The following is a 27,108-nucleotide window of genomic DNA, read 5'->3' as shown; positions in this document are numbered from 1 at the left end:
TAGGATTAAGAATAAGTGTATTGAACAAGTATAAGTTAAAGAGTATTGCTCACTGCGGAAGTTCATGATCGCAGCGAACTGCGTTTGTAAACGTCAAAAATTCATTGCCTTATTGGCCAAATTGTTACACACGTTAAAAAAAATTTAATTCTCAAATTCTCAAAGATTTTAATGGATTACATCACAATTCGTTGTGAAAACACTAACGGAAGTCTTTGGGTATTTTATTTGAATTCATTTAACAACTTTATTAAGGTTGCAGTTTTTCTAAGATCCAATTTGGTTTGAAGTTACTTTAAGTATTTGTCAAAATTCCCGTGTTTAAAAAAAGGAAAAAAAATCTTCAAAATTACTTGCAGTATTTGAAAAGGTTGATGATTGAATTCGAACCATTTTATGAAAAACAAAAATGCCATGTTCTACAGTTGTGCTTAAAAAATGAACTGGTTTGTTAAATGCAGTTTCACTTTTTCAAAAAAGTAAATTCGAAAACAAGAGCTTATATAAAAAAAACTAATTGCATATTTGTAGTCAGCGCCCACGAATCAGTTGAAATAAGCTCTACTATTCTTTGCACTTTAAGAATATGAATTTTGTTTCCTTCTGTTATTAAAAAAGATATTCGGAATTTCGAAATGAATCTTTTAAAAAAAAATCTGCTGTTTAAAAGCCAAAAAGTCAAGATTCCTGAACGGATTTTGTTCTAGACAATGAACGATAATATTGAACAATTTATCATAAAACTTTTACCGAATATTTGATCAATATTGTAGCTTTTTTGAATGCTTTAAAATTCCAATATAATAAAAAAGCAAATAATTACAAAAAATGACAAAAATTTACAAAAATGCCAAGACAGACAAAAAATATCGAAAACTGGAAAGATAACAAACAACTACAAAAAATAACAACATATGATAAGAATTACCAACCATTCCAAGATAGATAAAAATTTCTCAAAAAATAACACAAAAATATACAAAAAGTACATAAAAACTATGAAGAAAAATTAAAAACATGATAAGAAATTACACAAAATGCATATAAATGACAAAAATGACACAAAAAATTATCCATAGTTACAAAGAAAAACATAAAACTTTTTTTCAAAATATATGACGAAAACGACAAAAATAACCTAAAAATACCAAAAATGACAAAATAAAAAAAAATCGACTAAAATCATGAAAAAAAAAACATTTCAAAACATGACAACAAATTTCAGAAAAGTGTTAAAAAACTATTAAAAAAGAAAACATAAATTGAACAAAACAACTAACTTGAAAAATTAAAAAAATATAATGAAAAAAATAGGAAAAAATATCATAAAAAGAAAAAATATGACAGCAAAAGACTTCAATTGCAAAAAAAAAATTAAAATAAAAAAATACCAACAAAATTAAAAAAACAAAACATTTAAAATTACCTTTAAAACTAAGCAAAATATTGTTCAAAAAATAATGAAAAAAGGCAGAGCTGAATGAAAAAATCAAATATAAATCAAAATAAAGTGAGCGAAATTAAAAATAGCACCACTATGTTTTCTGCCTGTTAATAAAATGGAATTGTTGATTTGGAATCTAAATTCAGAAATCGTTTATTTTCTGTACACTCCAGACATTGTTTTGAAATTCGGAAACAGATCCAAAATTCAAATACTGAGTTCAGGTGCAGAATAGAGGTTAACATTGTTCAAAATTCAGATTCAGCTCGTAAATGAGTTTCATAATCCAGATAAAATTATCGAGATGCCCATTTCGTTGAGGAATTCAAATTGCATGAGATCGCATACTCATAATTTTGATTGTAAGTTTAATTTCAAATTTCAAATTCTTCACCGAGTCCTTTTGAATACAGAATTTTGCTGAAAATCTATATATATAAAAATGAATTTCTGTCTGTCTGTCTGTCTGTCTGTTCCCTATAGGCTCGAAAACTACTGAACCGATTTTCGTGAAACTTGGCAGGTGGGGGTATTGGAGGCCGGGGAAGGTTCCTATTAGGGTTTGAGACCCCTCCCTCTCTCAATAAGGGAGGGAAGGGCCTCCCAAATAAAAGACAATTTTTTGCATAACTCGAGCACCCATCAAGCAAATGGTATCAAAATTTGCATGGGGTGGTATTTGAGTACGAAGAATATTCCTATGAATATAAGGTACCCCTCCCTCCTCTCAGTAGGGTGATATGAAGGGAGGAGGGGGGCTACCTTACAATTTTTCATATAACTCGAAAACTTATCAAGATGTTGGAACCAAATTTGGCATGGATAGGTATTTTGATACGAAAAATATTTCAATGATTATTTGAGACCCCTCCCCCTTTTTTGTAGAAAGGGGGAGGGGGCCTCTTTCATATTTTTTTACATAACTCAAAAATTAATAAAGCAAATGGAACCAAATTTGGCATGGGAGGGTATTTGGGAACGTGACATGTTCTAATGATTGTTTGAGAACCCTTCTTTCTTTCAGTGGGGAGAAAGGAAAGAGGGAGGGGAGTTTTATACAATTTTTACATCATAACTAAAAAACTACAACAGCAAATGGAACCAAATTTGGCATGGAACCATATTTGGGTACGAGATGTGCTTCTATGAATATTTGTTATCCCTCACTCCTTCAAAGAGGTAGATGAAAAGGGGGAGGAAAGGTCTCTCTTACAAATTTTCAGTATAACTGGAGAGTTGATCGAGCAAATTTAACCATATTTGGCATATGAGGGTATTTGGATTCGAGAAATGTTTCTGTCATAAATTGAAGCCCCAGCTTTTTTTTCAGCGGAAAGATATTAATAAGGAAGGGGGAGCTCCATGTAATTTTTTTTTTGCATAACTCGAGAATTTATCGAGCAAATGAAACCAAATTTGGCATCAAAGAGTTTTTGAGTACGAAAAATACTTTTTCTATGTGAAACAATTCCTTTCTTGCAGTAAGATGATAGAATTGGGAATTTTTACAAAATTCGAGAAATGGACAAAACTTAACATGAAAAATCATTTTGGTATGGTTCTGTGATTATCTGACACACCATCCTCCTTTCAGTGAGTAGGTACATAGGAGGAGGGAGGTAAGCGCAATACAATTGTGTTAGCATATGTTTTCAATTTATGCTAACGAAGCCAACAAATGGAAACAAATATGGCATGGAAAAAAGGTACTTGGTAACGAGATATCTTTCTACGATTGTTATAGATCCTTACGCTTTACAGTGTAAAGAGGGAGGGTCTATATAAATTTTTGTTGTAAAGCTGAAAAACTTATCAACCAATGGCACTATATTTGATATAAGAGGGTTTTTGGGAACGAAAAAATTAGGTATGATAATTTAAAATCACGGCATGCATTCAGCAGGGGGTGAAGGTAAGGACAGGGGGGGGGGCTCTCTTATCAGTTTTTCAGCATAAATCCAGAACATATCAAGAAAAACAACCATATTTTATAAGTTAGATGGTTTGCGATTAATTTGAGACCGTCTAGACAGCTTCAAATTATCAGATCTTTAACACAAATTTACAGAGCGAGATTTTGAATATTCGTTCAAGTTATCATTGTGTTGAAATTCGATACTCCAGGTGCAGCTCTCATTTTATAGCGATTGCTTATAAATTATGTTATAATTTGATTTAAAGTAATGCCAATAAAACAATAAAAATTTGAATAATTTCCGAAAATATCATTTGATTTTGAAAGTTGTAGCAAAGCACACCGGGTCAGCTAGTAACTAATATAAAGTAGAATTTGAGTTGATTTTGCCATCTTTTTCATGAAAAACCTATATTAATGTTTCTATCTATTTTTTTAAATCCATTCAATGGTCACTCTAAAATCCAATGCAAAAGCCAGGTGCGGTGCAACAACTGCCTCAATGGAACAGGTGATGCTGAACACGTTTGCTCTGCTGACGAGCCTCAGTGCGTGAACTGTGGAGGGCCGCACAGAGCAAATAATCACAAACAATGCCCAAAGCTGATTTTGAAAAAAACAGAAGGACCAAGAACGTAACGATACTTTTTCACAAGAAAATCACAAGAAAATCAACAACAAAAGCAACAAAATTGATCCATCTCTCCAGTATCAACATCATGTATTCGAGTAAGTGCAAAACGACGATGTGGTGATGATGATGACCTAATAGAAGAACTTCCCCAACTTGAAGTAAATATTTCAGAAGGGGTTTGTGACTTCTATTCAGGCAGGCATCGGATCCGATGAGGTGATGAGGATTTTAGGCGTAATAGAAGATGAAGAGCTGAGGGACAAATTCATGGAGAAAATAACTACCGTTTTGATGCAGAATGTGAGAGGATATCTAGGTTCATTGCGTTTATGATAGATGCTCACATCGATTGAAGAAAGTTCTGCTATTCCACTACGTTGCATTCAATGGAACTGTAGAGGAATTTTAACCAAAAAACCGTCGCTTATTAACATAATTAATTCAATGGAATCTAACGTAATTTTGTTGAATGAAACGCATTTGGACCGCTCCAAGAAATTTATTATTCCTCAGTTTGATGTATTTAGAACCGATTATAGGAGCAATTCTATGGGAGTGGCACTTGCCATTAGAAAAGAACTGAGGGCGGTAGCATTTACTGTCCCTGGTGTAGGGATGAGATGAAGAATATACAGAAAATAAATCAAATTTAATTAGGAATAAAATAAAATAATAGTTGTATTCGGCAACACTGTAGATGAATAAAATAAAATAAATTTCTATGAGAACATTTGTTATTTTGGCAGCACTTGACAAACAAACAAAACAAAGTCAGTCATTGATCTATTCTTGCGAGCGACAGACGTGTTTAGGTGAATCTCTGAATTGAGATTCGTAAAATCACGACAATGGCGTGATTGATAGAATAAGCACAAATAGCGCAGATATTTAAGGCTGCTGCTGCTGATTGTTTTGATTTGGCCTTCCGGTGGAAATAAGACGGAATTGCCCCTGAAAAGCGCAGATATTTAAGGCTGCTGCTGCTGATTGTTTTGATTTGGCCTTCCGGTGGAAATAAGACGGAATTGCCCCTGAAAAGCGCAGATATTTAAGGCTGCTGCTGCTGATTGTTTTGATTTGGCCTTCCGGTGGGAATAAGACGGAATTGCCCCTGAAAAGCGCAGATATTTAAGGCTGCTTTCCGATGGAAATAAGACGGAATTGCCGTTAAAAGCGCAGATATTTAAGGCTGCTGCTGCTGATTGTTTTGATTTGGTCTTCCGGTGGAAATAAGACGGAGTTGCCGTTAGAAGCACAGATATTTAAGGCTGCTGCTGATTGTTTTGATTTGGCCTTCCGGTGGAAATAAGACGGAATTGCCGTTAAAAGCGCAGATATTTAAGGCTGATGCTGCTGATTGTTTGTTTTGAATAAGCCTTCTGGTTGGGCAGGCTGTTTCTTAGAATACTATCGAATTATTCCGGCTCTTGTAAACAGAGACAGAGTAACAAGGAAAGCACAGTTTGAGAAAGCTGTTGCTAAGAATGTTTTTTTTTTGCGGATTGTTCTGGCTCTGGTAAATAAAAGCAGAGCGACAGAGAAAGCACAAATTAGGAAGGCTTTTGTGAAGAATATTTTCGGATGAAATGAAGAATATGCCAAAAAAAAAAGATTTGAAAGGCTTTTGCAGAGAATGGAATGTAGAAGTGAGATGAGGGATATTTGGGATATAAAAATTTTTATTTAAAAAAAAACAAAAGTCGGTAAATTAAAGATTCTATTGAGAATAGAGTTGAGAAGGAATGTAGAAATGTGATGAAGGATAAGAAGAAATTAAATAAAATTTGTAGGATGGAGAATAAAGATGTGGAATATGGAATAAAATTGAGGAGATTTGGTAAATAAAATTTTGCACTAAAAAAAAAAATGTTGATGTGTGAAAAGTTATGATTAGAATAGAGGTGAGAAGGAATGTAGGGATGAGATAAAGAATATACAGAAAATAAATCAAATTTAATTAGGAATAAAATAAAATAATAGTTGTATTCGGCAACACTGTAGATGAATAAAATAAAATAAATTTCTATGAGAACATTTGCTATTTTGGCAGCACTTGACAAACAAACAAAACAAAGTCAGTCATTGATCTATTCTTGCGAGCGACAGACGTGTTTAGGTGAATCTCTGAATTGAGATTCGTAAAATCACGACACCTGGTATCTTCGATATCCAGCACACAGCATGTCAAATCAAAAGCAGTTTTGGAATTGTAACGGTGGTTTCATTATATATTCATCATCAAGCGGTAGTGCCCAAAACAAAATTTGAGGAATTTTTTGCTGCGATCCCTACACCGTGTATCATCGGAGGAGATTTTAATGCCAAACACATGCTATGGGGCAATGAAACGGATAACACTCGTGGCTTACACTTAGCTGAGGCTTTGGAATGCAGTAATCTTGTTGTGCTGAACACTGGCAGTCCAACTAGATATGATGTAAACCGGACGTGGAGTGCTATTGACGTCACTCTGGTTTCATCTGATCTAAGTCTGGACTTTGATTGGAACGTTATGGATTCGCCAAATGGTAGTGACCATTTCCCCATTACTTTTGGATCTAATAGCATAGTAATCCACCGCATGAATTCGAGATTAAATGTTAGGAGAACTGATTGGCAGATGTTCTCTGACAAATTGGAAGATGATATATCAGGCCCCAACATCTCAACATTCGAAGACTTCTTTCAAAAAATCTGGGAAGCTTTGGAGTACGCAACTCCTTCAAGACAAGATTCCAATCTCAACAAGTGTCCACAGCCATATTGGGATCAAGAGTTGACTGCAGCTAAAAAAGCAACCCGCTTAGCTTTTCGAAGTTGGAAAAGAAGTCTTTCTCTTGAGTCTTATGAACGGTATGCGATTAAAGAAAGAATATTTAGAAGTCTGGTAAGACGGAAGAAAACTGAATCATGGCATTCTTTCTGCAACGATTTCGATTCAACGACAACACTGCATTCTCTGTGGAGATTAGCTAGGAATTTTAGAAATGGTGCGACATCTTTGGCTCAAGCAATTGGAGAGGACACTTTGAACAGCTTGTTGGACAAAATAGCACCGCAATCTTCGATAGGTCCTGAATTGGTTTTTTCAACTTGCCAATGTGATGAACATTTGGAAAATTCTTCTTTCACTGTTCGGGATATCGAATCAGTTATGAAAACTGGGAAAGATTCAGCTCCAGGAGTAGATCTGATCCCACACTCAGTCATCAAAAATCTTCCACCTGTTGCCTTACGCTGCTTAGCTAAAATTTACAACGACGTTTTTTCCAATGGAGTGATACCATGCGCTTGGAAAATTTTCAAAATTGTGGCAATCCCTAAACCAAACCAAGATACCCTCGTAGCCTCCGGTATTCGTCCAATAGCATTAGCCTCGTGCTTTCGCAAAATTTACGAAATGCTAATGTTTATGTTTATTTATTTATTTATTTTCATCAACAGATCACATATTGATCCAAATGATAGGTTAAAAATTAAAAATTAAAGACAAACTACAATTACACGGAATTTACCCTATACTATTCTTAAAGCACTGAGGATTCTTCTTCGGAATAATTCCCTCGAAACGTCAAAATCAAAATGATCGGAGAAGCGGTTAAACGTCCTTATTGCACCAATTACCGCTGTATTAGCTCCGTAATTATTCTGTCGGAGAGGAGCAAAGAGCTGAAGATTACGATTCCTCAAGCCTCGGGATCGTACGCTGAGTTGGAGTGTTTCTAGCAGTGCAGGGCAGTCGGTTCTCGACGAAAGCAGATCGGCAACAATAGAGGCCCGTGTTGCGGTCCGGCGGGCCTGCAGCGTGTCGATGTCGATAAGGCGGCAGCGGCTTTCGTAGCTGGGAAGTCGGAACGGGTCTTGCCAGTTCAGGTTCCGGAGAGCAAAGCGCAGAAAACGCCTCTGGATGGCCTCGATACGCTCCGAGCCATTTTGGTAGTAGGGGCACCATACAGCCGAGGCATATTCGAGGGTCGATCGAACCAAGCTGCAGTAGAGACTTTTAAGACAATAAATGTCCTTAAAGTCTTTTGTCATGCGGAATAAAAGACCCAGGCATCTGGAAGCTTTATCGACGATGTAGTTAGTGTGGATCTTGAAATCCAGTCGTTTGTCCAGGATCACACCAAGGTCTTTCACATGCTCAACTCGTGCAACTGCCTCATTTCCCAGAAAATAATCAGCCGATAGCGGTAGCCGCTTGCGTGAAAACGAAATTACCGAACATTTGTTGCGGTTCAAGGGAAGGCAATTAACATCACACCAGGCGGTGAAGATGTTAAACTGGCTCTGCAAGACGTTGACATCTTCGGGGCTGTTGATAGATTGAAACAATTTCAAGTCGTCGGCATACGCCAGTTTTGGTCCATCGAGAAGCAGCAGCACGTCGTTGAAGTAGATCAGGAATATGATGGGTCCTAGGTGGCTCCCTTGAGGTACTCCAGAAGAGGCAGGGAATTGATTGGAAAATGATTCACCTGATCGTACAATAAGTTTCCGTCCTACCAGGTAGCTATGGAACCATTCCAGTAAGGAGCCGCAAATACCGATACGATCTAGTTTGGCTATGGCTATTTTGTGGTTTACCTTGTCGAAAGCTGCGGTCAGGTCGGTGTAGATTACGTCGGTTTGAGATCCCTTGGCAAAACTGTCTTGCACGAAAGATGTAAACGTCAACAAGTTTGTAGTCGTAGAACGTTTGGGCATGAATCCATGTTGTTCGTTAGAGAAGTAAAAATTGCAATACGAGAAAAATGGATCTAATACAACCAGCTCAAACAGTTTGGCGATCGCACATAGGGCAGAAATACCGCGATAATTGTTAACGTTCCTCCTGTCACCTTTTTTGTAGACCGGAAACATGTAAGCCTCTTTCCAAATTAAAGGGAACGTGGATTCCGTGAGCGATAATTGGAAGATTCGTTTTATAGGAGTCAGCATATGTGATATATAGCGTTTTAGAAAAGTCGCTGGAATGCCATCCGGACCTGCAGAAACACTGGATTTCAGCTTAGCAGTTGCCTTCAAGATGGTATCATCATCGATTACGATGTGATGGAATGAAGTGCTCTGACGTGGGACGTTATTAGCCGCCACAGTCAACTGGTCCGTAGATATTGAACCAGAATCGAAGGTACTACGGAATTTGTCAGCGAAGAGGTTACAAATATCAAGGTCCGAGGTCGCCGACTTGTCTTCCAAAAACATGCAGGACGGTAAGCCCGATTCTTTCCGTTGGTCCTTAATGTACTGCCAAAACGATTTAGGTCTAGTTTTAAAACCACTCTGAATCCGGATAAGGTAGCCCTGGTAACAACGCGTGCATACTTTTTTATAAGCTGCGTTAAGTTTGCGATATTGGTTTTTGGCGTGGAGAGACTTGTGCCTCAAGTAGTAGCGGAGGGCTTTGTTCTTGAGTGCTTTCATCTGTCGCAACTCTTTCGTGACCCAGGGAGCACGTAGGTCAGGGGCTGCTGAGCGTTTTGGTACGTGACGATCGATAATGTAGTTGATGATATGGGAGAACTTCATAGCAGCGGCGTTTGGATCGCAAGATTCGAGTTCAGAATTCCAGTCGATGGCGTCAAGCGTTTGTGACATAGCGACAAAATCGGCGTTCTTGAAATCGAGTAATCAAAGAAAAATTAGAATGGTTTCTAGAAAGCAACAACATATTTCCTAGTGAAATTTGCGGATTCAGGAAAAATAAAGGAACCATGGACGCCCTTTTTCCTCTTTTGGAGGAAGCTACAGATGCCTTAGAAAACCAAGAACATGTTGTTGTATGCAGCGTGGGCATCAAAAGCGCTTACGATGATGTTGAAATTGGATTACTCGTTGAAGAACTAAGAGCACTAGAAGTACCAGAATGTCTCACTCGCAGTATCTATGTACTTTTTAGGGAAAGGATTCTATCCACAAGTCGAAATGATCTTAGTATGATAAAAAGAACAACCTGGAAAGGCCTCCCTCAAGGATCACCCCTCAGCCCGATTTGTTTCAACGTCATAATGACAAGACTGTTGCGTAATTTACCGTCAGGAGTGATCAAGGTTAACTATGCTGACGATACCACACTTGCTGTCAGGGGAAACAATTTGGACAACAGTTGCCGAGCACTTCAGTTGGGGATAGATATTCTGATTCATGGTCTTACGCTCCTTGGATTGGAAATCTCCCGAACAAAAAGTAAATGCCTTCTAATCACCAATCGGCAACCTCGTACAGTGCCTAATATCGTGATGCATAATGAACCGTTGCAATTTGTTAGTTCGATGAAACTTCTAGGCATGCACTTGACTAGAAATCTTTCTTGGACAGGCCATATTCAGCTAATCAAAAAACGCACAACCCTCTATATTAATTTTCTTCGAAGTATCGCTGGACAGTACTGGGGAGCGCACCCATCAGCAATGATTCACATCTACAAAACGTGCATTCGGTCGATCATTGAGTATGGTTCCGTGCTGATGACAAACTTGACTTCTAAGGATAGCCTAACACTAGACAGAATCCAGTGGGCATGCATCCGAGTATGTTTAGGGTCTACAAAAACTACACATACAGGATCGCTTGATGTCCTGGCTGGCCTCTGTCCACTAAGTATAAGAAGAGACTCATCGGCAATACGCTTCGTCAACAGAAGAGCATTTTTGAAATCATGGCATCAGCAGTTTGTAGAACCAACTCTGGAAACGAGATCCTTCGCCACTGGCATTCGACGGGCTCTACAGCACCTGAACGACTTTTTTCCCTTGCAAAATACTCTGGACAATCTCCCATGTTTCCTGTACAACGCGGGTGTAAGAAAAACGGCACTTTCGATTGATTTGTCTGTTGCCAATCTACAACAACAGGAAACTCCAACTGTTACATTAGTCGACAATTTACTGGAACAGAAATATGCTGGACACTACGTTTTGGCCACAGACGGATCAAAGGATTTACTGGGTGTTGGTTACGCAGTAGTCAATAACTTTAATGCTGCAATATGTAGCATCAAACTCCATCCTTCAATGAATGTCTACTCAGCGGAATTACTTGCCATTCGGAAAGCGGTTTCTATTATTTCCGAACTTCCAACAGGTAAATATGTTATCATCACTGATAGCATGAGCAGTCTTCGTAGCCTTCAAAGCAACAAATTTCGATCGTCGAACTCCATGGCATGGTATGATATCAAAAAGATGACCTCTTCAGCTCAACGTCAGGGTACTGAAATTAATTTTGTATGGGTTCCCTCACATCGAGGCATCCAGATAAATGAATGGGCTGATCAAGAAGCAAAACTGGCGTGTAGAGATGGTATACCAGAGGAATACACGATCACAAGCCATGATCTCTCTTTTCCGATTTTACAAAACGCCAAGCATCGATGGCAAAGTGCGTGGAACGCTGGACTCAAAGGTCGATTTTGTCATAGTATTTTGACTAAAGTTAACACATTCCCATGGTTTCATCAGCTGCAACTAGACAGAAGGGAAATAATAATTTTATCAAAACTGATCAGTAATCACTCCCGTTTACCTGCGCACTTGCATAGAAATAGGATTATACCAAACGCTATGTGCAACTGTGGAGCAACACATGCAGATCCTGATCATTTCCTTTTCCTATGCCCTAACTTCGATGCAAAACGGAGCATCATCTGGAGGATACTTTTGGACAAACGCGTGGTTCCTGACATCCAAATCCTGTTGAAAAAATGTGACATCCAAATTTATAAAACAATAGCTCAGTTTTTTATAGATTGTGAAATCGATTTGTAATCAGTAGTATCATAGATTAATAGATAGATTAATATCATTTTCGATACCGACTTGGCCAGCTATGTATCAGAGGTTAAGTCAAATAGTTGTAATAAAAAAAAAATCCATATACATTTCATTCGGGAAAATTAAGTGAAAATTTGAAATTTTATTCATTTTATCGCAATCAACTTTCCTGCTTAAGCCACTTTTGAGTGGCGACACGTTTTATTTTGTTTTAATTTACTTATACAAAAAACTCAAGCCCCAACAAGAGTCCCAACTTAAACTTATGATAAATTTTACTATTCATTTTCTTTGAAACTACAATGCCTTCCATATGAATAACAATATTTTGTAATAGATAAAAAAAACACTCGAAAAGGCTCCCGTGAAAACGACCGAAGCCAATTGATGTCGAAACAAATCTTTGACGGCGATTGGAAGCTTCAAATCAAACATCATCATCGAAATGAATTAATAAAAATTGACTGTATCACTATCGGAGATTGTTTTCATCTTGATTTGTTTCGAATTGGTTTATTGAAAGTCAGGCATAAAACGCGATCGTGAAACTTACCATCATTTCCGGTTCCGGCCAGGCCGGTCGTTTCCGCCCCTGAATTCCGCTGGTTTCGGACAACTTCTACCGAAAACACCAGCACAAACAGTGCCAGAAAGACCAAATTGCTCCACCAGATGACAGGATTACCCAGGAGATAGACTCGATGCTCGGAGCCAGAGAAAAATTGACCCTGAAAATAAAAAGGAAAAACGGTTGTGAATGGAAACAAACAAGTTCAAATCAAATAAATAGAAAAGAATGAAACAAAAATTGGAAACTCTCAGAAATATCATCGGCATAAGCAAACAAACCAAAACCACTTAAAGCTTCACTTTTTCTGTTTCGGGACTCGTTTTTCAGGTGTACAGTGTAGCAAGAAGCCCCCAAAAATTTCTAACACCTTTGTTTAAAATAATTATAAGCACAAAACTAGCTTTTTTCAATAGAAATAAACAGCTAAAAATAGATCATTGGACTTTCAATGTGGCAACGTTCGTCAGATTTTACCCCTCTAAATTTTAAAATTGACCCACAATTCCCAACGCAAACAAAACAAAGAAACCCGAAAGTAAGTATTCAAATGAATTGCAGAAAAGTTTTTCTCCTTTCGTATTTCCATCGTGACTCGCTGTACCCCCCCCCCCCCCCCCTTCTTTTCATTTTCTTCCCGGCATCCTCCGGGAAATTTTGGATCAATGAAACAGCACGCATCGAACCGATTTGCCACTTCAAATGTTTACGTAACACCATTTCGCGGGTTCCGATTTTGATTCTTGGTTTCAAAAACCATAGCAAAAAAAGAACCCGGAAAATCATTCCCTGGACAATCGGACAGGCGAAAAGTTGGGAGTCATTTGCTCGATTGATGTCAATTTTTTTTTCAACTTTTCCAATAGAGAAGTTTGTAAGAGTGACGCAAGTGGTGGCCACTTAAAAAGTTTTCAGGAAAAATCTGGAACGAGACGTGAGTTGTCCTGCAGGGAATCGGAATTCTTATTTATTCATCTAGAGAAGATTTTTACTAACATTTTGATTTTGATTAAAAAAGATTTCATACGATGAGTTTTAATTTAATTGCTTGTGTCATTAAGAAAAAAATCATTCGTTTTTTAGGAAAAAAAATTGTTATTAATTTTGCCGAGGAAACAAACTTGTTAAATCAACTGGAATTTTAATAATGAAATCGGAATCTTTTGTGAAAATTTCCTTCTCCGTTTCGGGATATCCTTGTCCTTGCGTACAGTGAAGTATTGTGGCCCAGGAAGGGATTTAAAGTCCAATTTCACGTACGGTTTATCGTCCATGATGCCAGAACAAATTTCAAATCCTTCTTTTGTCACTCGGAGTTGGAACCCCGCAAAGGGGGGGGGGCTAATAAAAAATAACGAAAAAAAAATAAATTGGAATAAATAACAATGCAACAAAATTACATACAAAATCATTGCACAAAATCTATAGATCAAGTATTTTTTTTATCAAAAAAATCAATAATATGAAGAATACAAAAGATGAAATAAAGCTTAGTGGATTTAGAAATGGGACAGTTACGAATGCGTGTATCTCATTAACAGTTCGTTTGATCGAAATACTTTCTATGAAGGAAATGTAGATTATGATAATTCATGAAATAATTTGAAAAAAAATGTATCGTTTTTTGTAAGAAAAAATTCTACTTTATTCTCTGTATCTCCCATCGGCCAGCGCACACTTTTTTCGGCCAGAATATTGATCAGTTGATCCCACTTATCCTTCTTCTAATCTATATTTTAGGCGGCTACATTCTTCTCCTTCAATTTCTGGTACTTTTCGGTCCAAAATATTTCTCTTTTAAAAGAAACTGAGGACAATTTAGTGAATGCAGCTGTTATGAATTTAACAAAACTTTATTATTTTTAAGCCATCTCAAAGCGATTTTAATTAAATGGCTGCTGCAAAATCCGACAATAACGAAGCAAAACCATCATGAGATTGAACTTTAAGTATAATATGTTAGTACAGATCATAGGTGGCGAAGGGTACATTCAAGATTACTCTTTCTAGGCTTTTAAAAATAGCGAAAACTTAAGTGTTCTTTTTGAAAATTGTTGTTATTTTCACAGGAGCAGAATCTTGACCAATCGTTATATTTTATACAAAAGAACCAGCAAATACATACTATAAAATGCTAGGGACCTAGCCACGATCAGAAATGTTATTGGATTCAACCGCTGGAATTTGTCTGGAATATGGTTTTTCGTGAGTTTTGCCGTCTATTAGAAATCACCTGTCTTATTGCCTCGGTATCGGCTATACAGCTTACGAGCTCTGAAACTATCAAAACAGTTGTTTTTTGAGGTTAGGTTTAAATGACTCATAACTAGGGAACGCTTTCAGCTTATCGAAGATTTTTTTTTTGGAAATTTCAGCGATCTATACAAATTTGTTCCAGCCTAATGCACACAGAAATTTTGCAAAATATTGGATCATACAGTTTCCGGGCTCTTGGTTTGACAGCAACGGCTTGATTTGGTTCCTTTAAGGTTTTTTTATGCTTCCGGTACGTCTTGACCCCATCACGTTAGATGGTTTCTGTTTGTAGGTATCCCTGACCTTTTTGTCGATAGCAGGGCTTACAGGACCAAATTTTCGACCACTCCTCGGATAATCTTCAAATATACAATGTTCACCATATTTTTCAACAGCTGTTCGTACAGCTTCGACGCTCACATTACATCCTCTTCTTTGGCCAATTTTCTCATTTACATTCCGCTAACAGTACACCACAGTACACCATCAGTACACTTTTTCTCTTCTCCGGTGTTAGACCACGCATTTTGAAATATTATCACAAACTAAATGTTTTTTTTGATGTTATCACGTACAGTGTGTAAACAAAAGGACGCAGCCACTTTACTTACTCACTTAACGTTCCCGCGCCGATCCTCGGGTGCATAGAGCCGTGGTAAAAGACCTCCACTGTTGACGATCCGGAGCCAGCGTCTTCACTTGGTCAAAGTCAAGATTCTCGTCGACAGTTCGGATTTCCGCGGCCGGACTTCGCCGCCACGAGTTTCTGGGTCTATCTCTTCTCCGATGTCCTTCTGGATTCCATTCAAGCGCCTCTCTGCAAATCTCGTTCTCATCTATTCGCAACGTGTGCCCATTCCATCTCCACTTAAGTTCCCGAATCTTGATTTCTAGCGCCCTTTGATGACACCGGCGATGTAGTTCCTCATTTGAGATCCAGATGCCAGGCCACCAAGCGCGGATGATACTCCGCATTCAGTGGTTTACAAATACTTGCAGTTTTCGCGTCGTTACCGCATATGTGCACGCAAGTTTCGCACCCGTACAGCAATACGGATTTGACGTTTGAGTTAAAGGTTCGAATTTTCGTTCGTAGAGATATTTGGCGTGAGCGTCAAGTGTTCCGGAGACTCGCAAATGCAAATCTAGCAAATGCAAATCACCATCAGGCGTTATCTGGCTACCGAGATACTGGAAGCACTCCACTTTCTCAACCTGTTGCCCAGCTACCATGAAACTGGAAAGATTTCCTGTGTTGATTTCTATCTCCGAGGTCGTCGAGTTTGCTCTCCCTGCATATCCGGTTGTGTTTGGGCGAGCAAAACGATATCGTCTGCCAGGTCAAGGTCGTTCAGTTGCTCCATTGTTGAAGGATTTTACGGCAATCCTCGGTTCGGTGCACAGTCGATCGATCCAGTCAGAATCTCATCCATTACGATGAGAAAGAGTAGCAGTGATAAGACACATCTCTGTCTCACTCAAGCAGTTACCGGGATTGGATCGGACAAGACACTGGCGTGCAAGACCTTGCACGAAAATGCCTCGTACTGTGCTTCGATGAGATGGACTATTTTCTCTGGGACTCCTCGTCGCCTTAGAGCTGCCCAGATGTTTCATGGTTAAGTCTGTCGAATGCTGTTTCAAAATCAACGAGCACTGGCAGCAGAGAGTCCTGGAATACGTTGATTTGTTCCAGTATGATTCGTAGCGTTGTGATGTGGTCCACACATGATCGTCCGAATCGGAATCCAGCTTGTTGCCGTCGTAGTGTGGCGTCGATTTTCTCCTGGATCCTATTCAGGATCATTTTGCAGAGTACTTTGAGGGTTGTACAGATCAACGTTATGCCTCGCCAGTTACCGCACTTTGTCAGGTCTCTTTTCTTCGGGACCTTTACGAGGATACCCTGCCTCCAGTCGGCCGGGAATGTTGCAGTATCCCAGATGTCAGCGGAAAGACGGTGCAACATTTGTGCTGACAAGGCAGGGTTGGCTTTCAGCATTTCAGCAGGGATGCAATCGATCCCAGGTGCTTTGTTGGATTTCATGTCTTTGATTGCCGCTTCTATTTCAGCCAACGAGGGCACTTCCGAGTTGACGACATTAATGCGACTTACCGTTGGCCCTTCGAGCTGCGGGTTCTGTTGGCCATCGCTATTCGTGACTCGGAAGAGTTGTTCGAAGGGCTAGGTCCATCGTTTGAGCTGATCTGTTGATCGGTCAATAACTGATCTGCTCGGCCATTTAGCGACATTCTAGCATTAGTCCTTGCACCACTGAGGCGGCGAGAAATGTCATAAAGTAATCGGATATCTCCCTCTTCGGCTAGGAAGTTTGTCAGGCTCTCTTGTCTCGTCTACAAGCTCGTTTAATTGCCTTTTCCAGCTCCGCATATCGTAAGCGGGCGGCTGCTTTGGCTGACCCGGTACATGCCTGCTCAATTCCGACATTCGCCTTTCTCCGATCATCGAACATCCTCAAAGTTTCATCCGACATCCATTCACTTCTTCTTCCACAAACTTTACCGAGAGTACCATGGCTCGTCGTGATAAAAGCATTCTTGATTCCACACCACTGTTCTTCGACTGTTCCGTCTGTCGGCAACTCCGAGGCTCGGGATTCTAGCTGTTCAACATATGCCCTTTTCACCTCTGGATTCTCCAACCGGCGGAAGTCGTATCGACAGCCGACTTTCTCCTCGTGCCGTTGGACACGCGCAACTCTTATTCGTATCTCGCCAAGGACGAGGTGATGGTCAGATGCAATGTCTGCGCTTCGTTTGTGGCGGACATCAAGATCGGCTCCTTCTCCATTTTCGGTTGATGCAGATGTGGTCAATTTGATTTTCTGTTCGGCCATCTCGGACTACCAAAGTGACCATATGTGCTGGCCGATGGGGGAAGAGCGATCCACCGATCACCATGTTGTTGTTGCCACAAAATTCTACAAACAGCGCTCCGTTTTCGCTCATCTGTCCTAGACCATGGCGCCCCATGATGCGCTCAAGGTCCTGATTGTAAGAGCCATTCTTTGCGTTGAAGTCGCCCAAATGATTTTGAATGTCACCCTTCGGAATTTTCTCTACCACGCTGTTCAGTTGACTGTAAAACTGCTCTTTCTCCTGCAAATCAGCAACGTCAGTTGGCGCATAAAACTGAACCATTGTAAGGTTTCTAACCCGTGTTCTAAATCTGGCTACGATTATTCTTTCTTTGTAGAGAAATGAATCCAACTTAGATGAAATTTCAGGGACTAGATATGGGAAAATTGATGTTGAAAAACATGCGAAAAAAATTCGCCTTGTCTCCCGGTGAGACTTGAACCCACATCTTGCGCCTCTCCGGGGCCCATGTATTAACATTCTACTACAGGAGACCAACCTGGCGATTGAAAATTATACTGGTTGAGTGTCGATGTCTATCGGAATGAAGGGAATAGTTCTCCCATGTGATCATAATCATTTTTCTTGGTCTATATCTATTCCCATCTTTTCATCTTACGGTAGTTGGACTCAAATTTGGATATTTTAGGCACGGCAAGATTTGCATTGCCTTCTCATATACTGCACGGTTTCGCTGACTGAATATTTGAGTCAAGACCCATTTTTGGGTCACAGTTTAAAAAAAAAAAAAAAAAAAGATTATTCTTTCGTTTTTCGGTTCCCATCTAATGAGGGCCGCGTAGGCCTGCGGCTTGACAGGAAACCAACTCCTCATTCCCGAATAGCAGGTTTTCCTCGTATGCCAGGTCAAAATTTGGTCAACATCAACTTGATGTATTTCTTTCAATTTTTCATTTAAAAAACCTGAACACCCCTCAATTTAAAGGTGTATGTGTGTAGAATGTTGCTCCTATTTTAATTTTGGAATTCACTTTTCAGTTGTCAAAATGCCGTCCAAGGAAGAAGAGCAGCGTATCAAAATTTAGCTCGCGCATCGCGAAAATCCGAGCTATTCGCACGCAAAGCTGGCAAAATCGCTAAAAGTTGCCAAATCAACCGTTACAAATGTAATTAAAGTGTTTGGGAAACGTTTGTCGATAGCCAGGAAGTCTGGATCGGGGGAAAATCGAAAACCGGAAGAAGAGAGTTGCCGGTAGTTTCAAGCGAAACGCTAACCTCTCTCTCCGAGATGCCGCAAATAAGCTGGGTGTATCGTCTACAACCGTGCATCGAGCCAAAAAACGAGCCGGACTATCGACTTACAAGAAGGTAGTGACTCCAAATCGCGACGATAAACAAAATACGACGGCCAAAGCGCGATACCGGAGGTTGTACACGACGATGCTGACGAAGTTTGACTGCGTGGAAATGGACGACGAAACCTACGTCAAAGCCGACTACAAGCAGCTTCCAGGACAGGAATTTTATACGGCAAAAGGAAGGGGAAAGGTAGCAGATATTTTCAAGCACATGAAACTGTCAAAGTTCGCGAAGAAACATCTGGTTTGGCAAGCCATCTGTACCTGTGGCTTGAAAAGCAGCATTTTCGTAGCTTCCGGGACTGTCAACCAAGGAATTTACGTGAAAGAGTATTTGAATTTGTCAAGCGGAACCTAAAGAAGACCAAAAAAACTACTAATGACGAGCAGCAGATCAAGGCAAACTGGCTTTCTGCGGCGAAGAAAGTGGACAAGGTGGCTGTACAAAATCTGATGGCAGGGGTTAAGCGTAAGGTCCGGCAATTCGGATTTGGAAAAGCGGAAGCCTAACTGAATATTTTTCCTGAATTTTATACTAATTAAACTTGAAAAAGAAATTTAATTTGAATTTTTAAATAAACGATTTCACCGATTTACACGCGTTTTCCCTTGACCAAATTTTGACCGTATCACCCTTTATTGTTTGACTGTGCTCAAGATTCTGATGTCAAATTCGGCACATCACTTCGAGTGCCATGATAACAGAAATACTGCTTGTTCATTGACGGATGAGAAGTCCGAAAATTGACTTATGAATTCGCAACTAGGTTCGGACAAATCGAATTTAGAAATTGAACTGGTTGCAATCACCGTTGAAGTATTTACCTTTGGAGTAACCGCATTCATCCTCTTCTCTTCAATCCATCCTCCAGCCGGAAAGCTATTTACATCATCGACTACCGCAGGCCCTAGCATTGGAACGTGTCGAAAGTTGGTTGAACAGAAAAAACAACACTTTGAACAGCAGTGTGATGTTCATCGGTTGCGGTACGATGGTCTTTTCCGGGCTCGGTAAGAAATCGCCTTAATTTATGGTAAGTATTTTGAAACAACGCTTTTGTTTAGGCAACGGTGGAGATTGTTTTTTGCTTGAAAATAAATATCGCATCGAACGGATTTTTTTGTAAATGGTTTCAGTGTTAGCACTTTAATCACGATCCATTCCTAATAAAAGCAGTGCCACAACATTCTGAACCACAACTGAAGCCACCCTCCCTTCTATTCATCGTTGTAAATGGACCGTACGAGCAGGTCAGATTAACGATGATTAAGCGGCATAATGTTCATCTCGAAAGTATGTGCTTGCGTGTGGGGTGGATGAGCTTGAAGGTGCTCGTTTTGTATTCGAGAGCCAAAGACTGCTGCTAAATAAGTGCATACATTTAGGCGCACTCGGGAATGTCTTTGTTCTATTATCGACCGAGAATGTTGGTTGGAATTTCTTTGATAGGAAGGAAGGATGGGGGCCAAGAACTCTGGCACTACACCTTAGACCCTGCTCATGAATGGCATTTGGTTTGAATGTTGTGGCATGGTACCTAATGCGTGTAAAATGTGAATGAATGGAATGAACGTTTCCGCCCCATGTGCACCGTTCCTAAAGTTGAATGATTCTGGATGTAGAAATCTTTGTCAACACTTCAAATACACCGCACGTGTCGGTTTATGGCTCCCCCTCTGTAATAATTATATTGAAGTGTTCCGGATGCATTTACCTGACCGTGATGAGCATGATTACGAGTCTATATGCTTGGTACTCTCCTTCATCAACATATTCAAGCACCTTAGCAGCCAAAACCATTCAGTCGAAAACGACTATGATCAAAATCAAAATTTGTTTATTGAGAAAATGAATCTTATTAATGATCCAATATCGTTATGGATCCGTACAAAACTATCACTTACATTGATTATCTGAAAACAAAATAAAATTATAACAATGATTTCATGTCATTCAAAGTTTGGATTTTTAAGTCTGGAGCCCTGAGGTCTGTGCTCTGAGTTTTGAGTTCTATGTTCTGAGTTCCAAGTTCTAAGATCTGAGCTTTAACCCAGTAAACATGAATCGGCAGAGAGGTAACTCAAATCGCCAGAGGGATCGTAACGATCTCTCTGGCGATTTTGCATCATCACATCGGCAGAGAGGAACACACCATACGCGTGCCTTGAGTGAGTGCCACGAAATAATCTAAGACATTCCTTCCAGAGAAACACACGAAAACAACCCGAATCGTGTTTGTATGTTTCCCTTCGAAACGCGTGTTTGCCTGTCTGAGAAGTCGACTGCACCGTACGAGCGTACGATTCAAACTGATTTCGCATGTACGCATTAGCATTCGTTGCCTCTAGGTATCTCGGCAGGACAAACCGAATGAGAATATTTGCGTTCTTGGAGTGTCGCCGAAAATAACCGTTTTATTCTTAGTTCGGTGACTCAACTCTCAATTTTTTACATGCTCTGTCGATTTTTGAGAGGACGCGCTTACTGGGAAGTTTTTAATAAAAAGTTCTGAGTTCTGAGCTCTAAATTCCAAGTTCAGAGTTCTAAGTTCCTGAGTTCTGAGATCTAAGTTCTGGGATCTGAGTTCTGGGATTTTAGTTCTGAGATCTGTGCTCTGAAATCTGAGTGATGAGATATCACTCAGAGTCAAAAGTTCTTAGTTCTAAGATCTGAATTACAAGTTCTGAAATCTGAGCCCTGAGTTCTGAGTTCTGTTTTGTTGATTGGTTTATCGGCCTTATCAATGACAAGATCTGCCTTCTCCATAATTGTGTTCCCCTGAAAAAAAGGCCTGAAGTTTTAACGACATAGACATTATCGATTCGTTATACAAACAAAAACTGATTCGAAGGTCCCTCAACTTTCCTCTGGTATTGAACATCTCGCTCCAACCAAACACATGATTTACTGTTAATCTCAACTCAGTGAATCCTTCGTGGGAATCCTTCAGAACACTCCTGAAGTTAGTCATGCTAATCTTACAGTGGAGGTCTCTTTTTTGTACTCAACATTTCACTCTGAAACGCCTTTCCAACGAGAATGCTACCTAAACAAACTTCTATGCAGATATTGAACATCCAGTTCTTCACAGATATAAATTGCGGTCCTTCCAATCCATTTGACTAGAAAAGTTCTCAAAACAACTATTTAATACTATACATACTACAACCTTAATATACTGGACATCCCTCTCCAGTCACACTTAAAACAATCCCAATCCCATTCGATAATGTTTATAACCAATCTTTCTTTTTCTAAATTTTACAAACTGGTGTTTTGGAACAAAACTTTTTCATACACAATTTAAACATTTTCTGCATAAAGTGAACCTTCAGAAAACTCTTCTTGTTGGTCCTCCCGAACCAACAAAAACTCATAAAGTGAACCTTCAGAACATTCCTCATGTTGGCCCTCCCGATCCAACGAAATTCGTAAAGTAAACCTTCAAAACACTCTTCATGTTTGTCCTCCCAGAACACTGTTCATGTTGGTCCTCCAATCCAGCGAATATTCCTAAAATTAACCTTCAGAACATTTTTCATGGTGGTTCTCCCGATCCAAAAAAATCGTTAAGGGAACCTTCAGAACACTCTTCATGTCAGTCCTCCCGATCCAACGCAAGCTCATGAAGTGAAGCTTCAGAACATTCTTTATGTTGGTTCTCCCGATCCAACGAATATTTAAAAAAAAACCTTTAGAACGCTCTTCATGTTGGTCCACCCGATCCAATGAAAACTCATGAAGTGAACCTTCAGAATACTCTTCATGTTGGTCCTCTCAATCCAACGAAAACTTTTTAAAAGAACCTTCAGAACACTTTTCATGTTGGTCCTCCTGATCCAACGAATATTCATAAAATGAACCTTCAGAACATTCTTCATAATGATCCTCCCGATCCAACGAAAACTTATGAAATGAACCCCCAGAACACTCTTCATGTTGATCCTCCCGATCCAACGAATATTCGAAAAATAAACCTTCAAAACACTCTTTTTGTTGATCCTCCCGATCAAACGAAAATTTATAAAGTTAATCTTCAGAACACTCTTCATGTTTGTCCTCCCTATCGAACAAAAACTAATAAATTGAACCTTCGGAACATCTTTCATGTTGGTCCTCCCAATCCAACGAAATTCGTGAAGTGAACCATTAGAACACTCTTCACGTTGGTCCGCCCGATCCAACAAATACTCATTAAGTAAATCTTTAGACCAGCCTTATGTTGGTCCTTTCGATCCAACGAATGTTCATCAAATGTACCTTCCTAACACTCTTCATGTTGGTCCTCCCGATCCAACGAAAACTCATGAAGTGAAGCTTCAGAACATTCTTTCCCGATCTAACGAATATTCAAAAAATGAACCTTCTGAACACTTTTCATGATGGTCCTCCCGATCCAAAAAAAAAATCATTAAGGGAACCTTTAGAACACTCTTCATGTCAGTCCTCCCGATCCAACGAAAGCTCATGAAGTGAAGCTTCAGAACATTCTTCATGTTGTTCATTCCTCCCGATCCAAGGAATATTCATAAAATAAACCTTTAGAACACTCTTCATGTTGGTCCTCCCGATCCAACGAATACGCATAGAGTGAACCTTCAGAACACTCTTCATGTTGGTCCTCTCGATCCAACAAAAACTAATAAATTGAACCTTCAGAACATCCTTCATGTTGGTCCTCCCAATCCAACGAAATTCGTAAAGTGAACCTTCAGAACATTCTTCACGTTGGTCCTCTCAATCCAGCGAATATTCCTCAAATTAACCTTCAGAACATTCTTCATGTTGGTTCTCCCGATCCAACAAATACTCATGAAGTGAACCTTCAGAACACTCTTCATGTTGGTCCTCTCGATCCAAAATAAATTCGTTAAGTTAACCTTCAGAACACTCTTCATGTTAGTCCTCCCGATCCAACGCAAGCTCATGAAGTGAAGCTTCCGAACATTCTTCATGTTGGTCCTCCCGATCCAAAGAATATTCATAAAATAAACCTTCAGAACACTCTTCATGTTGGTCCTCTCAATCAAACGAATATTCCTAAACTTAACCTTCAGAACATTCTTCATGTTGGTCCTCCTGATCCAACGAATATTCATAAAATGAACCCCATCTTTTTTCAGTTGTTCACACTTTTTTGCAATAAACTTTTACATTCAAAAATCGTGTAATTCGTAATCAATTAACTATTGTCTTCACTTGTCCCGGTGTACCTTATTCTAAATTCTCGTATACCCCCTTGCATTGTCAGCCCATATGTTCGAAATTTTTCGTTGATACCTATATAAGCAAAAAAAAAATATCGACATCATAGTTCAACTAACTTCGATTAAAGTATACATAGATCGTTCCGTCAAAATATCCACCCGATCTGTTTCATCACTTTCGCTATTTTGCCTGATTATTTATGTTCACAGCTGATGGAAATCGAAGAAACACTCATCGCCAGCTGCGGCTAGCAACTTCCGCTCGAAGTCGTGCCAGGAGCCACCGCTCCCCTTCCCCCTTCAGAAAAAAATCTGCCCGATCAAAACTCATTTCGCAAGATCTCTTAATTACTTCAACCCTCGTTAACGGCTCTAATGGGCAACAGCATTTACACCCCTTGCCCGATTTCCATCGCTTCATTGAGAACGATTAAGTAGGTGAAGGAAAGGGGTTGATGTGAACTGGTAAAAGGACAGAACAGGGCAAAAGCCAACAGCTTCCGTTTCTCGTTGATGCTGGGTGCGGCTGTTGCTGGCGTCAAGCTAGGCGGCGACGACGGCGGCGGTGTAACCGGAAGTAATCCGATAAAAGCTGAAACAGATATCGCCAAAGAAAAAGTCTTCCTTGGGCTATTTACCGGAATACGAGCTTCGAAACAGCAACAACAGTATTTATCAGAAAACCGACGAAATAGCTGCCGAAATTTGTGAACATCATGGCGATAGCTATTAAGCGCTGGTTTGTGATTCAATGTTGGCGTCCATAGCTACTTGCCATCAAATTAAGTATCGAATATCTGGAAACAAAACTGCTATCGCGGTGGAGGTTAAAGCACTGATAAACTGATATAACTCTGCGCCACATTTCCATCAACCAAAGGTGTCTTAACTGCTTAGTAAGTGATTAATCCACTGGTTGTGATAGGGCGCTAGCATTCAAAAATTACTCCACGTGTTCTAATGACACGTAGAAAAATATATAGAATTTCATTATCTACCAAGTATTTTAAGCCTGCTTCAATTTTTCTGCGTGCAAAAGTATAAGTTGTTATGGTGTCCAATATTTGTTATGTTTTCCTGAAAAAAGGTCCCGATGGTTGAAATGTATTAGATTCATTGAGCTTTGAAATTTGAGGAACAAAATTTGAAACATGCCTACATATGAAAATCAATTCTTCGTATTAAAAAAAAATTCCTATTTGGATATTAAAATTTAAAAAATAATAACATAATATTATTGAATTAAAGTTTAACAGTTTTTAATAATTAAGTTTAGCAAATAAATAAAAGTGATAGATTTAAAGACTTTCAAAGCGAAAATGTTCTTTTTTTATTGAGGAAAAAATTGCGGTTCTTTTAAAAAGAATCTTCTGGTGAACGATTTAGTCTAGGCATTTTATTAGAGAGTATAGTTTTTAGATCGTCTGAAATTTCTTCAAATTTCCCCTATGGATAAAATTTTTAAAAGATTATGCACTCTTCTTCAATAAAAATGGAATGGATCCGCTACATTGAAACAAAAATTTAAACTAACTGAGTTACATAACTCTTCCTTCATAAAAAATATTTTCGAATTGTCAAATGAAAACTGAATGATTTACGAAAAAATCGAAATATTGCTATTGGTATCACTACATGATAGGGAAACGAAGCTTAGGGAATGATGAGCTAGTTGGCGCCAGGAGCTCTGGGCGATGAATATCTTTCTCCTACGCAGGGGGAGTTATACCAGCTTTTCAGTGATTTAAGCATGAAACAATATGTAGCAGAATCGTTTCACAAACCAACACCAAATGGTCGGCCGGTAAGCAGCAGGTTCGACTTGATGCTCCAAGAAAATAGTGTCTCAAATCTGGAGCTTGTTGACTCTAGAAAAATTAAACATTATGAATGACTTTGCCATCATTAACATGCTTGATTATGAGGCTAGTGACTAGAAGTTGATAAAATAATTATCCAAAAATTAAAAAGGAATAATAAGCCAGAACGGATTGATTGTGTTGGTCATGTTAATTTACAATAGCATTTTTTCATCTCGTAATTTACATAAGTCATGTGAATTTAGTAGAAAAGACTTGTTCCAATTTTTTGCAGCTAAATCATGTAAATGCACAATAATATTTAATACTGTGTGGTTTACAATTACCACATACTGGAGATTCAGCACGCTGAATGTTTTACATATGATAGATGAGTTTACAATGACCGGAGAGTGCCCTGATCAAGGCGCTGCAATGAGATTTACTTAAAGTGAACAAGTAACTTAATATGATTTTAGATGGTTTTTCTAAAAATAATTTAGTTAGGCGACTATTAAGTTCGGTGCAGGGAACGTAAAGGGTTTGAAGCGTTTTCGGAGCTTTCGGAGCTTTCATAACATTTATTAAAGGTTATTATGATCTGTCTTGATCACAACGTGCGGAATGTCAATAATAAGATGATCGAACTTGATGCAAACGAAAAGAACTAAAAGTAGCTCTTTTTGTATTTGAACATATTTTTTTCAGTTTCAGATAACGTACGCGACGCATTTCCTATAATGCCCTGTTCTTGAAATACTGCCACCCCCCGTCCGAAGGAACTGGCATCACATTCAATCATAAGGGGTCGTCTCATGTCGTCATACCGTAGAGTATCTGCACTGGGCACCATATCCTTTATTTTTTTTTTTTTTTGAAACTCCATTTGTTCAGCTGAGCTCCAATTCCAAGGCGTTCTCTCCGAAATCAGACTTCGGGGTGAATGCATGTCCGAAAAACTTCACTTTTGACTGACATAGTTTGAGCTTTCTACGGTTGAGTTTGACGTTGTGCTGCTCCAACCGATAAATGAGATGTCGGAGACGAATGTTGTGGTCTTTTAACGCTTCCTCGAGTGTTTCTCCTCGTCCGTAGATGAGAATGTCGTCTGCAAGACACTCAATACCTTCTGGTCCATCAATTACTTCTTTGAACTTCATTTGGAAAAATTATGGAGTTGACGAGATCCCAAACGGTAAACGCAACCATCTGTATCTACCGGAAGAGGTCCAGAATGTGGTCAAAAGACTGCTTTCATGACCCAGAGAAATATGCCAAAATCCTTTTTTGGCATCAACTGTCGAAAAAAG

The 27,108-nt window shown here is 39.1% G+C and overlaps 1 protein-coding gene across 1 annotated transcript in view; it reads right to left on the bottom strand.

The window, feature by feature from the left end:
- The window catches only part of LOC129739120 (protein O-mannosyl-transferase 2), an 87,429-nt gene that overhangs the window by 25,202 nt on the left and 35,119 nt on the right, over positions 1 to 27,108 (bottom strand). Inside the window, exon 6 of the mRNA XM_055730551.1 lies at positions 12,322 to 12,496. Coding sequence (XP_055586526.1) covers positions 12,322 to 12,496 — 175 coding nt within the window. The remainder of the gene's footprint in view (positions 1 to 12,321; positions 12,497 to 27,108) is intronic.

Source organism: Uranotaenia lowii, chromosome 1 (assembly GCF_029784155.1).
Source record: "Uranotaenia lowii strain MFRU-FL chromosome 1, ASM2978415v1, whole genome shotgun sequence".
Classification (NCBI taxonomy): Eukaryota; Metazoa; Arthropoda; class Insecta; order Diptera; family Culicidae; genus Uranotaenia; species Uranotaenia lowii.
The sequence above is the reverse complement of the archived record's forward strand: the minus strand, read 5'-3'. Positions and strand labels throughout refer to the sequence as shown.